Raw genomic sequence first — 13183 nt, forward strand, 5'->3', positions numbered from 1 at the left:
CCCCAAGACCCCGTGCCCTCCTCATGTCTGGCTGGCTCCAGCCCTCAGCTGCTGCTGCTCACAGCCCACTGGGGCCCTGGGGTCTGCTTTCTAGATTACTCTCATGGCATCACACTGGTGACACCGCTCTCGGGCTCCGAGAGGAAGCAGGTGCTGCATTTCTGTGCCCTGGGCTCGGACGAGATGCAAAAGTTCGTGGAGGACCTGAAGGAGTCCATTGCTGAGGTGACAGAGCTGGAGCAGATCCGGATAGAGTGTAAGGACACAGGCTTCCCGAGGCAGCTGGTGGGGGTTCCCATTCAGCAAGGGACAGGGGTAGCTTGAGACAGACATGCCTGACTCCAGGGAGCAGCGCAGCCCTGCCCTGGCCCCACTTCGGACCCTCCCCATCTCCAGGCCCCACCACACCACACTCCCACAGCCCGGGTGGGAGCACCAGTTTCCATGTTTCTTCACAATTAAAGTGAGGCTTGCTAGAGTGCACACACATGTGTACACAGATCAGCCGGCACGTGGGGTTGCATGTGGGCCTCTTGGAACAGAGAGCTCTGCTATGTTTTACCAGGATGACCAAGCGAGCTGGCCAGGCAGGCCCATGGGGCTCTGGTGCTTTTCTTCCCACCAAACCGTCTGCTGTTACCTCCCCCGCTGTGGCCCAAGTCTGTACATTGCATCTGGTTGGCCTCATTTCTTCACTCTCTTTTAATCTTGAATCATCCCTCCACTTTATTTTCTTTAAAACATTGTCCTTTTGAAGAGCCTAGGCTGCTTTCTTACTATCCCTCATCTTACAGTAGTCTCTGTTCCTCTAAGGAAGGCTTAGATTCTAGATTATTCCATTCAGGCATTTTAGAGAATATGGGTCTCCTTGTATGTCCAGGTGGTTTACTGTCCGCTTTGGGGTTAAGGGAAGAGCAGCAAGGGCCTGCAGCCTGTACCCACCTACAAGCTTGTACTGATTAAGCATCACAGAGGCTCCAGATAGCCTTTAAGGGAGGACTAAATAACAGATTCAGAAACGAAAACAGAAAATGAAAATAGGCTTCAGGACTGCCTGTATGGCCACTTAGTTAAAAAGTGTTTCTAAATTAATATCTGCCCATTAGGCGCTAGGAAAGGCAGGGGGAGATTTTGAGCAGGGGATCAATGTGACAGGCTGGTGCTTTTGAATCATCATTTTTGAGGTTCCTACTACACGCTAAGCAGTTTATTTCTATTTTGTGGATTATGATAGTGACACTGCAAGGTAGGTGCATTGACCCCACTCTACAGCTGAGGCTCAGAGGAGTTCAGCCGTGTGTCCAGGTTGTGCATGTTAGAAGTGGAGGAGCTGTCATTTTCATTTACGTTTGATTCTATACTTTCACTCAGGAGTGAGAGAAGAGGTTCTGTTTATTTTTTCTAAGGAAACAATCTAAATTGGGGTAAAATGAGATCCATCAGACTGGGCTCTAGAACTCAGGTAACTGCTTGGTGGGGAGGGGTGCATATAAACTCCCTTCTTTCAATCTGTTGGCTTATTTGAGTTCAGTGCTGAAACAAACAGATTCTTTTCAAGGGCTGCACTGGATCCCCAGAGAGGCCACCCCTGCTGTTGTTCTGGAGCATTTTCAAGAAAGCACCTTGAAATGGCTTCACCTCTCTCATTGTCTGACTGTCCCAGATGGCTCCGCACTGCCCTGGGGGGCCATAGCACACCAAGTGGCACCAGCATAGGTGAGAGAGGCACCTTCCTCCGTCAGCGCAGGAACAGCATTTACCCCACTTCCCAAAGTCCCAGAGGAGCAGACAGTGTCAGAATCTGTCATGTCAGGAGGTGAATATCCTCTCCTGCTGCCTCAAGGGTAAAAGAGCAGGAAGAAAGGCTCATGCTGGCTCTTAGTCTTCACTGGAGAGAAAGGGAAGGAACAGCTGAGGGAAGAGGAAGGGCAGGCCAGGGAGACAGGGAGGAAAGGAAGCCAGGAAAAATAAAATAAAATAAAATGGGCTGGACTCAGTGGCTCACACCTGTAATCCTAGCACTCTGGGAAGCTCGGGAGGGAGGATTGCTTGAGCCCAGGAGCTCAAGAACAGCCTGGGCAACACAGCAAGTCCTCGTCTCTACAAAAAAGAAAAGAAAACGGAAAACAGTATCAGCTACCATTTATTGAGGACTTATTATATGTCAGGCACTGGACTAATTCTCACGACAGCTTTCCATAGTGGGCATTATTTTCCTCATTTTACAATAAGGAAATAGGCTAAAAGCACTTAGGGAAGTTGTCCAAGTTCGCAGTCAGTGACAAAACAAGATTTGCATCCAGTGGCCCAGGACTCCTCACTTGTAATTATGATGCTAATTTCTCCAAAGCCAAGAGAGCCCCTCTGGGGGAGAGAAACAACTCTCAGTGCAGTAAAAATATTTAGCATTGATCGATGGTGTGATTTAGGCAATCAGGACAAATTGTTCTGGTTTGGGGGCCTACAGTTCAGTGTCCCTGGTTTCTAGACAACCAGAGAGACTGAAAATGGAGCCCAGGAGAGTAGCTGTAATAAAAGGAACTTGAGTTATGTCTCCTGGAAAAGAGAAGCAGGAGGAGTGATTTAATAATCCTGTCAAATCTCCAAGGATGGCAGCCGGCAGTTCTGTAGCTCCACTGAGAGAAGAACAAGAAGGAACAGGTTTCCAATCCGGTGAGAGGAATTAAAGTTGAGTACCTAGACAGATGTCCTGGCCCCGCAGGCTTGCAACCTCCACACCCCTGGTATGGACTTTCCTCCTTGGGAGAGCTTTGAACACCTTGTGGAGGCTCAGCCGGCCAGGCAGGCTCCATCCTCCCAGGTGCTGGGCGGAGAGGTGAGGTGTCACCCCTGTCAGCAAACTCTGCTGTGCCAGGTGCTTCTCACACAATGTAACAAAACTGATACAGGTTGGAGCAAAAGTAATTGCGGTTTTTGCCATTACTTTCACACGCACCTTAATACTTATGGAGTACGGGTCACTAGCCAGGCCTTGTCCTCAGTGCTTTATGTGTATTTCTCCACGCAGTCCTCTTAATGACACCTTGAAGCGGGCACAGCTGTCCTCTCAAGTGAGGCATGGAGAGGTTGGGTAACTTGCCTAAAGCCACACAGCCAGGGAGTGTCAGAACCAGGATTCAAACCCAGGCAGTTCACCTCCCTCACATCAGCCTCTTCTGTGCCTCTCTGATGTTCAAGCAGATATGATCATCCCCATGTACAGATGAGGAGACCGTGGTTCCGAGGGGGTATTTTACTTGCTATTCAGTGGTGGGGCCAGACCCGAGGTCCATGTTTCACAGCATGTGCTGGGACCTCTCGGCTTCTTCCTCCCCTTCCTGCCTGCCCCTCATTTCCTCCCTTACTTCTGTGTGTTTGAGGTTATGATTTCTCTTGCTCACGGGCCTCTCCATTCCTTAGGGGAGCTGGAGAAGCAGCAGGGAACAAAGACACTCTCCTTCAAGCCCAGCGGAGCCCAGGGGGACCCACAGTCAAAGCAAGGATCGCCGACAGGTGAGCCTCGGCTCTGCCCAGGGCGCCAGCCCCCATGGAGGCCACTCAGGGACCCTGGGTGTGGGTCCTGGGCAATCTGCAGGGAGAGTTGCCCGTTCCCATGGCATGTTTCTTTCTGCTGAGGAGTGCCAGGCTTGCCTTCTTTAATCTCATGGGCTTTAGTGGTGGGAGTAAGGAGGAAGGCAAGAGAGAAATGTGTCTGTCCATTTTGCAAACTGCACCGGAGTTCTGGAGTCTATGTGAGATGTCACTGTCTGCCCTGGAGGAGTCAGGCAAGAGTCCTGGCCTCCCGGGCCCAGCAGGGAGGCCTTCCCTCCTGCAGCCAGGCTGTCTTGACGAGACGAGGTCAAGAGAAACCCCATGAGGAGCACTCTCCAACCAGGCAGTATAAGAGGGCAGGGTGACCAGAAGGATCTGGATCTTGCTCTTCTCTGTACAGTCCCTTCACTAATGAGGCAGAAGCACTCCCTAATCCCTGGCTCAGGTCAGCCCACCCCAAATCCAGAGAGACCCTCAAACTCCACTTCTCTAATGGTTTCTCCAGTTGAATTGCTCACTCCAGCCAAGTCAAGTTGGCTCCAGAGGTGGCACCTCCTTCAGCCAGGTTCCCTAGACCTGCGTCCTCTGCCCCCAAGGGCCCCTACCTTCCACCTCCTACCCCAACCTTACCCCCACCTGCAGGGGATCAGGAAAAGTTTCCACCACCTCCCCTCCACCAGCCCCAAATAAAGAGAACGAGGAGAGATGCATGAGAATTCAGTCTCATTCCAGTGACATCCCAGCAAGCCATCCACGACTGTCCACCAATTAGTTAACTCAGTCACTTACTCTTACACTCAACAAACACTTCTCGAATGGCTGCTGCCCTGTGCAGAGCACTGGAAAGCCAGGATCATAGCGAGAGACTCCAGTGGCCTCCACGCGGTCCATGACCCGCCACAGTTGGCCCTGACTCCTGACTTGGAACAGGCAGCAGCACGGGGACTGGTTACGGCAGCGAGGACATGAGATTCGCTTTCCGAGCAGGACATGGGGCTGTTTTTGCTCTGTAGAGGTTCTCACTGGGATGGAATCTTCCCTATATGGGTTTGACCTGCCATCGTGCGTCCATAATTCTCCACGCGGCCTGATTTCAGTTGGCCTCTTCATTTCTATAAGGTCATAGGGCACGGGTCGCTGCTTGTTTTCTCAGCTGTGAAACCCCAGAGCTAGCCCTCAGCTGCGTATTATTCCCTGCCAGATGCCTGTCCCCAGGGACGTGTCCCTTAGTCGCTTCCACAGCTGGGTCTGTCTCATCCCCAGACAATGGTGCAGCTCCCTCTACTGCTGCAGGAAGCAGAGGACTGAGCAGAGCAGGGGGAAACTGGCACCCCCAGGGGTTGGGAAATGAGAGGGGCTCCTGTGGGGGTAGGGGTGGAAGCCGGGAGTGACTCAGCCAGAAAGAGCCAATGAGCTATCCATGGAGGTCCGCAGGGTCCCTGCTGCTGTGCCAGGCCAGCCAGAAGGCCCTCAGAGTAATTACAGAGCCATTATCGGCTTTTACTGTGCCAGGCACTGCGGTGAGTGCTGTGCAGGCCTCAGCCCATTTGGTCCTCCCCCCTCAGCCAGTCTGCAGGGCTGGGAGCAAAGAAGTGTGGTTCACACTCAAGGAGCCTGTGATCCACGGAGGCTGATGAACGTGGCGCCCACAACCCAGGCCTCCTCCAAGCCAGCTTTCACAGTTCGTACTGGGGAGGCTTTGACTGTGGGTAAATCAGATTCCACAATGCCAACATGAGAAAGAGCGCCAGAGATCTTCTAGTCTGTGGCAGCCCAGAGAGATGTAGCATCTCGCCCAGGTCACACAGCTTCTAAGTGGCAGAGTGGGACTCCCAATCTCCGCCCCAGTGAGGAGCAGCGTGACCCCAAGTCTTAGCTGCAGAGATGCTTGAGGGGCGCAGGGGAGGGGCAGGTAGCTCATTCTCAGCCAGTAGAGAATGAGCCCTGTGCTCTTTGCATTCAAAGCCAAAAGGGAGGCCGCGCTCAGGGAGAAGCCGGCGGAGAGCACGGTGGAGGTAAGTGGAGCCCTGGTTGCCCAGGTGAGTGACTCCCTGCCCCCTTGTCCTTCTTCTCACCGTCTCTGTTGTTTCTCTTCTCAGGTATTAATCAATGCCTCCCCAGCCCGACTCACCATTTTACCAATTTCAAGAGATACAATTAAAAGTTACTGCTAGCATGGGTAATGCCACTGTTCCAGCACCTAATTAAGCCTCGAGCTCTTTCTCCCCTTTCCCCAGCCTGCTGCCCTCCGAGGCTGAGCTCCCAGACTAACACAGTGGAGACGGAGCTCATGACACCCTAGGGCCATCCTTCCTGTGTGCCCCCAAATCCACCTCCCCAGGAAATGCTCACTGCTCACTGCTCCCCCAGTACTTGCTATATCAGAGAACCTCACATCCCCTTCCCCAAGTCCTCCCACCCTCCATAGCGGGGAGCCTGGGCTCCCCCGGAGAGTCACCCCTCAGGCCAGGCCCCAAACGATCACCTCTGGGGCAGACCCTGCCCTCTTGGACACCTGGGGCCAGGTTGGAGAACTGAGACTTGGGGGCCGGAGGGAGGGGGGCTCCTCCCTGGAACAGCTGGTCCATCTGGAAAGCTGGCCATGGCGTGGGGATGTGTGCAAAAGAAAATGAGACAGAGTAGGGTGGGGCTGTCTTGGGGGCTTTCCTGGGGTAAGAGCGATAAACCTGAAGACTGTCTGTGGTGGAGGGGAGGCTGCCCATCTCCACGTCACATAGCGAGGGACTGCAGAAGACCCAGCAGCAGCTGGTCCCTGCCAAACCCCCACAGTGCCACCTATGGGAGGAGCGTGCAGATGCCCCTACAAGCCTCGTGAGCCCCAGCCCTCTCCCACTGGGTCCTCCTGCACCCCAGTGAGTCCCAGCTCCACTCCTTTCCTGCCAGGCCTCCCGGAGCCACCAGCTGCTCATATAGTCACCTCCCTTCCCAGCCCCTACTTTGAGCCGGAGGGAGCCCCATTAGGTGTCTTATTAAGGTGCCCTACCCACCAGTCTGACTAAGCCCTGGGAAGAAGCAGGACACCCCAGGGGAGCTCAGTGTCTTCTCTCTCTCCCACGGCCCTCCACCCCCCACACACCCGTGTCTGGAGGAGGCACCTTTACAAGGAGGAGCTTCCTGCCCCAGCAGCTGACAAGCCCCCAGGGTGGGTATTCTATTCCCCGCCCCCTCCACTCCCCATCCTCCGCAGCTGCCCGTTCTTGAGCCTTGCAGATAAGCACACCCGTGCCCAGCCCTCTGTTCTGTTCTGCCAGCCCTGCCCTGCCCTAGCCTGAGCTACCCAGGGAGGACAACCAACCCCACGCTCTCCTCCCTTCTGCCCTGCCTAATGGCATATGGCTATCTGCAAGGCTGCCACCCTCAGCTAGCTCCAGGGCCCCGCCAGCCTCTGCTCTCCTGCGCAGAGGGCAGCCTCGCCTCCCATGGCCTCAGCTGGACCCCAAGCTCTCTCTCCTCTGCCCTCTCTCTGCTGTTGCTGGCCAAGCCCCTCTGGCAGGTGCTTCTCCATCTTCTCTGAGCTGTTCTGACCTGCTGCCCATGTTCCATCCTCTGTCTCCCCCTTCCCCTCATTCATTCTTTCATGAGCAGGGAGGTGAGAAGGGGGTCAGAGGAGAGGACATTTTGCTGTCACTTCCTGCTTTACACTCACTGACCACTAAAGAGAAAGGATCCAGACTGGGATGGGGCCGGGGGTGCAGTGGAGGGACCAGAGCAGGGGAGGTAAACGGGAGGCGCAGGCTGTGGCCCAGAGCGGGCGCTGCGTGGGGAGCCTCAGGGAGAAGAAGGACTGCTCAGGGGATCTGGACTGGGACAGCCAGACATTCGGCTGGGGAGGGCTGCTGCCACGTCCAGGTGGAGGGAGGCAGATGAGCACAGCCTGTCCTGGCTGTCTCAGGCCCCGTGTCTCCTGGGGAGGAATTCAGAACACAAGCAGGAGGGGGAGGAGCGCGTGCCCCCCAGTGGCTTCTGCCTGAGTGAGGACCCTGGAGGGATCCCCAGAGGCAGGTGGGCCCCAGCCATGTTCTGTACCTGCCGTGTCTTGGAAGGACAGTGAGGGGCTCAGGGAACCTTGGTTTGTTTAGGGGGAGGACCTCAGGCCTGGAAAATGTGCTGAGGTTGGAGGCTGAGAAGGAAGAATAAAGCCGGCGACATGCCGAGTGTGGCAGTTGGGCTCGTGAATATTGAGGGGCAGACAAAGGCCTGGGGAGCCTCAGGAGGGAAGTTGCCCGCTGGGAGTACACAGGTCCGGGAACGGGTGTCCCTGAACTGCACCTGCAGCCAAAACACAGGGTGAGGAAATGCTGGTTTAGGGTTCCGGGGTCGTTTTGGGCGGGGCCAGCTGGGTCTAGGCCTGGGATGAGGTACCTCCCCTGCAGCTTCCGTCTCCCCCTCGGTGCGCTGAGCAGCGGCCCCAGGTGGTGCTGCCCGAGGACAGATGGCAGCCCAATAGGAAGATCCTCAGCCCAATAGGAAGATCCTCAGAGAGGAGGAGGGTCCCAGCCTCCCCCAGAGGACCCAGGTGTTTGGAGGGGATTGTGGGGTGTCATAGCGATGGGCAGGGGAGCTTGGGGGTGGAACGGTGTGAGGAGTTAAATCCTTCTCCTTCCAGAATCCTCTAGCCTCCCTTCCACCCATCTCCTCCACCTCCCGCTGCTAGCAAGGGGAGGCCAGGCTAGTTCACAGTGACCTCCATGTCTGAGGGCGGAGGCTCATGCCCCGCCTTGGGGATCAAGGTTGGAGCCCTCTCTGGGGATCCCCTCCTGCAGCCAGGCAAGTTAACCAGGACCCGGCTTGGGCCAGAATGACAGCTGGGGAGCTGACTCTGCCTCGGCTGTTTGGGCTGCTCTCGAATGCAGGGTCACGGCCTTGGGGAGTCTGGGAGGACAGGTAGGTCCAGATCACCCTGTGGCATTCTGGGGTTTAAGCCTCTATGACGTCAACGGTACCAGTGATTCTTCCTCTGTAACAGGGCTGGAGGGAACAGAGAGACATGAAAGGCTCAAAAATGCTTGGCCCTGTCCCTGGGTCTGCCCTCCTTTGCCTCAACACACTCCTAGGAGGTGGGGAGGGGCAAAGACTATGGCCCCTGCTTTCAAGCTCAGAGTGTGGTGGAAAAGGAGGTGAGGAGGAGTTTTCCCATGGCCTAGGGACACCCAACAGCTCCGTGAAGTCAGGCGGCAGAGGAATGCAGAGCCCGTCTTACAGATGGAGAGACTGAGGCCACAGTGCGACGCCGCTCACAGTCAGTGGCAGGACATGCCAGCCTCTCGACTCCTCTCTCCCTCCTGGGCAAAAGCCAGAGTCAGAACCCAGTCTTCTTGCGGGTAGAGAGATGGAGAGAGGGTCAGAGTGAGGGCTGAGAGTGGGAGGGAGGCCAGGGGAAGCTCAGGGCAGCCTGTCCTCGCAGCTGGGAATTAGTCTTGTAACATTTCATGCTTCTCTGGCTGTTTCTAAACTAGGTGTCAATTCACAACAGGCTTCAAACGTCCCAGCACAACTCCGGGCTGGGGGCCGAGAGGGGAGCGCCGGTGCCGCCGCCAGACCTGCCGCCTAGCCCCCTGAGACAGCAGCCCCCGCCGCTGCCGCCGCCGCCACCCACACCCCCGGGCACCCTGGTGCAGTGCCAGCAAATTGTCAAGGTCATTGTCCTGGACAAGCCCTGCCTGGCCCGCATGGAGCCCCTGCTGAGCCAGGCTCTCTCCTGCTACACCTCGTCCTCCTCTGACTCCTGCGGCTCCACACCCCTGGGCGGCCCCGGCTCTCCGGTCAAGGTCATCCACCAGCCGCCGCTGCCCCCGCCCCCGCCCCCCTACAACCACCCTCACCAGTTCTGTCCACCAGGCTCCCTGCTGCACCGGCGCCGCTACTCCAGTGGCTCAAGGAGCCTGGTGTAGACTCTGCCCCACTCCCCTCCTGCCCCGGGAGGGCTGGCCACTGGGGGGCCTGGGCTGCCCCTCCACTGCTCCCCACACCCTGGCACGATGCGTTCCTGGTCACTGATCACCATCATTTTGGGAAGAGAATCCCAATCCTGGCACCTGGGTTTGCCTCATCCAACATCCTTCCCTTTCTCAGCTGCACCCCGACTCCAGTTCTGAAGACACACCTCACTCTCCCGGGGCCCTACGCAGCCAGACCCGGCGAGGCCTCCTCTTCCCCTGGCCACCACGTTCCCCCTGGACCATGGACTGAAGAAACTGGAGCTGAGGCTCTAACTAGCTTGCAGGCTTTGAGTCTGTTAGTGCCTGGGGGCCTCGGGCCATGGGGCAGCAGCATGAGGCTGGGCCGGCCGGCAGTGGAGCACTAGACTGAAGGTGGCTGGCTCGCAGCCCAGAACTAGTGCCTCTGTGGCTGTGCTGAGGGGAGGAGGGTTGGTCCCGCTCCCTGGAGGGACAGGTGGGAGAAGTGAGGGTGGGGGCTTTTTCTGCTGCCCCCACCCCCAAGCCTGGCGCTCTCAGGAGGCTACTCCTTGGTCCCCAGGGACGTTGGCTGCCCTGACCATGTCCTTCCCCTCCTCCCGGGGCCTCTGCTTCCTCAGGAGCTGCCCAGACTCCAGAAAAGCTTGGAGAAAGGGAGGCAGGAAGAGGAGCACTTTAGCGCTCTGCGGGTCAGTTCAGCAGGGTCATAGGATTGTGAGGTCATGGATCTGCAAAATGCACCTTTTTAAAGAGTTTCTTAGTTCCCCAGCCCCAGCTAATACCCAGCCAGTGCCGTGTGCGCACAGGCATGTGCACATAAACATGCATGAGAACCAGTCCGTTCCTTCCGTTGTGCAAGCGGGTGGAGACGGGGCAGTGATCTGCCCAGCAGAGATGGGGCTCGGCGCGAGGCAGGGCTCCCTCTTGTGTGAGTCTGTGGCCTCCAGGAGGGACTTGGGTGCAGAGGTAAGCAAGAAAAATGGGCTCCAGAGACATATGCATTTCCCCTGCACCCCTCAGCCTTTAAATATTTCCCCCTCCTAGAAGGTTCTAGACCTCCCCTTCCAGCAGGGGTGCCCAAGAGTCCCTGGACCCTCAGAATTGCAAAGGAGGCCCAAGCGTGGCTCACTGACCTCCCAGGGCCCACCAAGATGGGATAGCCAGCCTTAGGTGGCCCCACGAGCTCAAGCCTGGGGAAGATGAAAGGCAGCCACCCCAGAGACTATAGGAGCCGTACCATGGCCTGCCCAGTCAGGCCCTATCAGGACGTGTCTGTCCCAAGCCTGGCCAGGCTCCAGTTCTGTGCCAGCAGCTCATTGCTGTCCTGTGTGCAGGTCCCCCCACACTTGGAGCCTGTGGTTAAGGCCTGGGAGAGGAAGTGAACATGAGTCAAGTGTGACATGGACTTGAATCTCCCCACCCTTCCCCTGCCCTGCCCCACCTGCAGTAGCTAGGCCAGGTAGGAAGCAAGGATCATTCCCGGCTCTCAGAGGTTCCAGATGACCTAGTTTCATTTCGTGTGTGTGTGTATGTGTGTGTGTGGTCACTCAGACGTCACTGTGATATCACCCAGTGAGTCTATTTCTGGCCCTGTCTTTGTCGGCCCAGTTTCCGTAACTTGCAGCCAATTTGCCCTCTCCCCTGTGGCTGCCAGCCCGTCTGCCCCTCCGTGTCCTTGCTGCCGTGGCCCTCCTCTGTTTTCGGTAACAGATGCTCCAGCCATTGCATTTCAGAGTGGAGCAGACAACAGATGGGGTGCACAAATTCAGACACCTCTGATGCCCTTAGCCAAGGCAGGGATCGCCCTTAAAGTGAAGGCCTGGACAGGAGGTGTCAGGGACTTGGGAGGAGTCCTGGGGATGGGAGTGGAGGAATCTTAAAATGAGGGAAGCTGAAAATAGAATGAAAACGATGACTAAGAGGCAGGAGTGCTAGGTATGGGGGAATAGGAACTATGAGCTAAATATACTTAGGGGGTGGGGGCCAGGGACACTGTCCCAGACAGTCCTAGCACGACAGGCAGGACCCTGTCCCCTGCTCACATAGCTCTTCAAGCTTACAAAGTACCCTCTCCCCTGTTGAGGGGCACAGTAACCCCAGGCCCTCCCTCCCACCTCAGCGGAAGCCCAGATCTTCCAAATTGGAACCAGCAAAAGTCAGGGCTGGCGCGCATGTGGGCCTCCATCTGAGAAACTGGACTCTCAGGGCCCCTGCCCAGGGCAGAGGCCCACCCCTTGGGTTGGTGCAGTGGCTGCCCTGGGCCCCACTGGCAGCACAGGGAGTCTCCAGGAAGCAGCCCGGCCTGGGGTCAGCTTCCCATGGAGCCAGTCCAGAGCTGGGAGGGGCATTCAACCCCTGAGGGCCTGGAGCAGGACACAGCTGCCCTCCTCACTGTCAGGGGAAGCAAGTGCCCAACATCTGTAACCCTTCCCTGCTCAGTCCCCAGGCCAAGGTTGGGCCTCCTCTCCGTCCCCGTCGCTGTCCCCAGAGCCTAGACCTTGGGGACCTGGGAAAAGCCTCCTGCTCCCTCCCGAGGGCAGCAGACAGAGCAGGGCCTCCAGCCCCCCAGAGGACCAGTGGGGGTGCTCTTAGGCCTTCCTGCTCTCCCAAGGTTGCGGGGACAGTAGAGTGCTGACTGAGCCCCAGACTCAATCACCCAAAGATGGCCCCACTCTATCCACTCCAGACCTTTGGGAAATCTGGGTCCCTCTCCTGATTTGATCCATTTGGCCCCAACTCCAGAGCCTGGAATGGGAGATGAAACTAGTTTTCCACCCACTTTTGGGGAAATCCCACCCCCAGGTCTCTAGCAAGCCCTGCTGACAGCTTGTCCTGGAATCCTGCCTGCCTGTCTCCATGGGTGTCTCGATCCAGCACACACTGATCAGCCCTGCGTCTTCGGGCCCCTGCGCCACCGGTCCCCACGGCCCGCCAGGAGTCTCTGTACCCACTAGGCTTCCCTGATGACCATCTATCTGTCCGTCCCTGTGTCTGCTGTACGTCCCTCCTGCTGCACCCTCTCCCCACACACCCGTCGCCCATAAGAGAGAAACCTCTCTAGGGAAAGGCAGGGTGGCTCCACCCAGCAACTAATCCAAATGGCAAATATTTTGTAACAAAATAGCCCAGAGGTATTTTATCTGTTCAATTCATAGAGTTTTAGAGATTATATTGAAAGATGTCACTTGAGCAAACTGTGTCGGTGCAGCTTCTTTTGCTCTCCCAGCAGGGAGGGCCCGCCTTAAATCAGAGCATCTCTTCGGTGAGGATTTGAGAAGGACACGGATGCCCTCAGCCTCTCAGGCTGCTCTCCCCTGGCCACAGCAGTACTATTCCTTTACCCCAGGGCAATGCACTCATGTCCCATGGTTAGGAACCCCCGTCTTCCATAAAGGAGACTTGGGTGTGGGAAGATAAGGTAAGTCTTCCTATGGGTGGGCACTGGCAGAGCTGGGGATAGGGCTAGGAAACTGACCACCGTGTGTGTGGGCCTGACCCCGCTAACACATGCATACACCCCTCACTCCACCTCCCCGACCACACACACACAGCTTCCAGCCGGTCCAGAAAGCAGGCTACAGTGGAGACCAAAGGCAGCTTTGGAGGGAGGAGGCCCCACGGCAGGCAGTACACCTCCGGGGGGCAGAGGAGGACCACCTCTGGCCTGCTTGGCTTTCTGCAGTGAAGAGTGAGGG

General features: G+C 56.9%; 1 protein-coding gene across 14 annotated transcripts in view; it reads left to right on the forward strand.

Moving 5' to 3' along the window:
- IQSEC3 (IQ motif and Sec7 domain ArfGEF 3) overlaps positions 1-12677 on the forward strand; it is a 117199-nt gene extending 104522 nt beyond the window's left edge. For 3 of the 14 annotated variants that reach the window (XM_005569700.5, XM_074005995.1, XM_065523514.2), the window contains 4 exons: positions 95-256; positions 3421-3513; positions 5518-5567; positions 9030-12677. In XM_005569700.5, coding sequence (XP_005569757.3) covers positions 95-256; positions 3421-3513; positions 5518-5567; positions 9030-9464 — 740 coding nt within the window. In that variant the 3' untranslated portion in view covers positions 9465-12677. Of the gene's footprint in view, positions 1-94; positions 257-3420; positions 3514-5517; positions 5568-5651; positions 6716-9029 lie in introns of all 14 variants that reach the window. The other 11 variants (XM_005569702.5, XM_074005996.1, XR_012419824.1 and 8 more) reach the window with 10 other exon arrangements.
- Positions 12678-13183: the final 506 nt, after the last annotated feature.

Source organism: Macaca fascicularis, chromosome 11 (assembly GCF_037993035.2).
Source record: "Macaca fascicularis isolate 582-1 chromosome 11, T2T-MFA8v1.1".
NCBI lineage: Eukaryota > Metazoa > Chordata > Mammalia > Primates > Cercopithecidae > Macaca > Macaca fascicularis.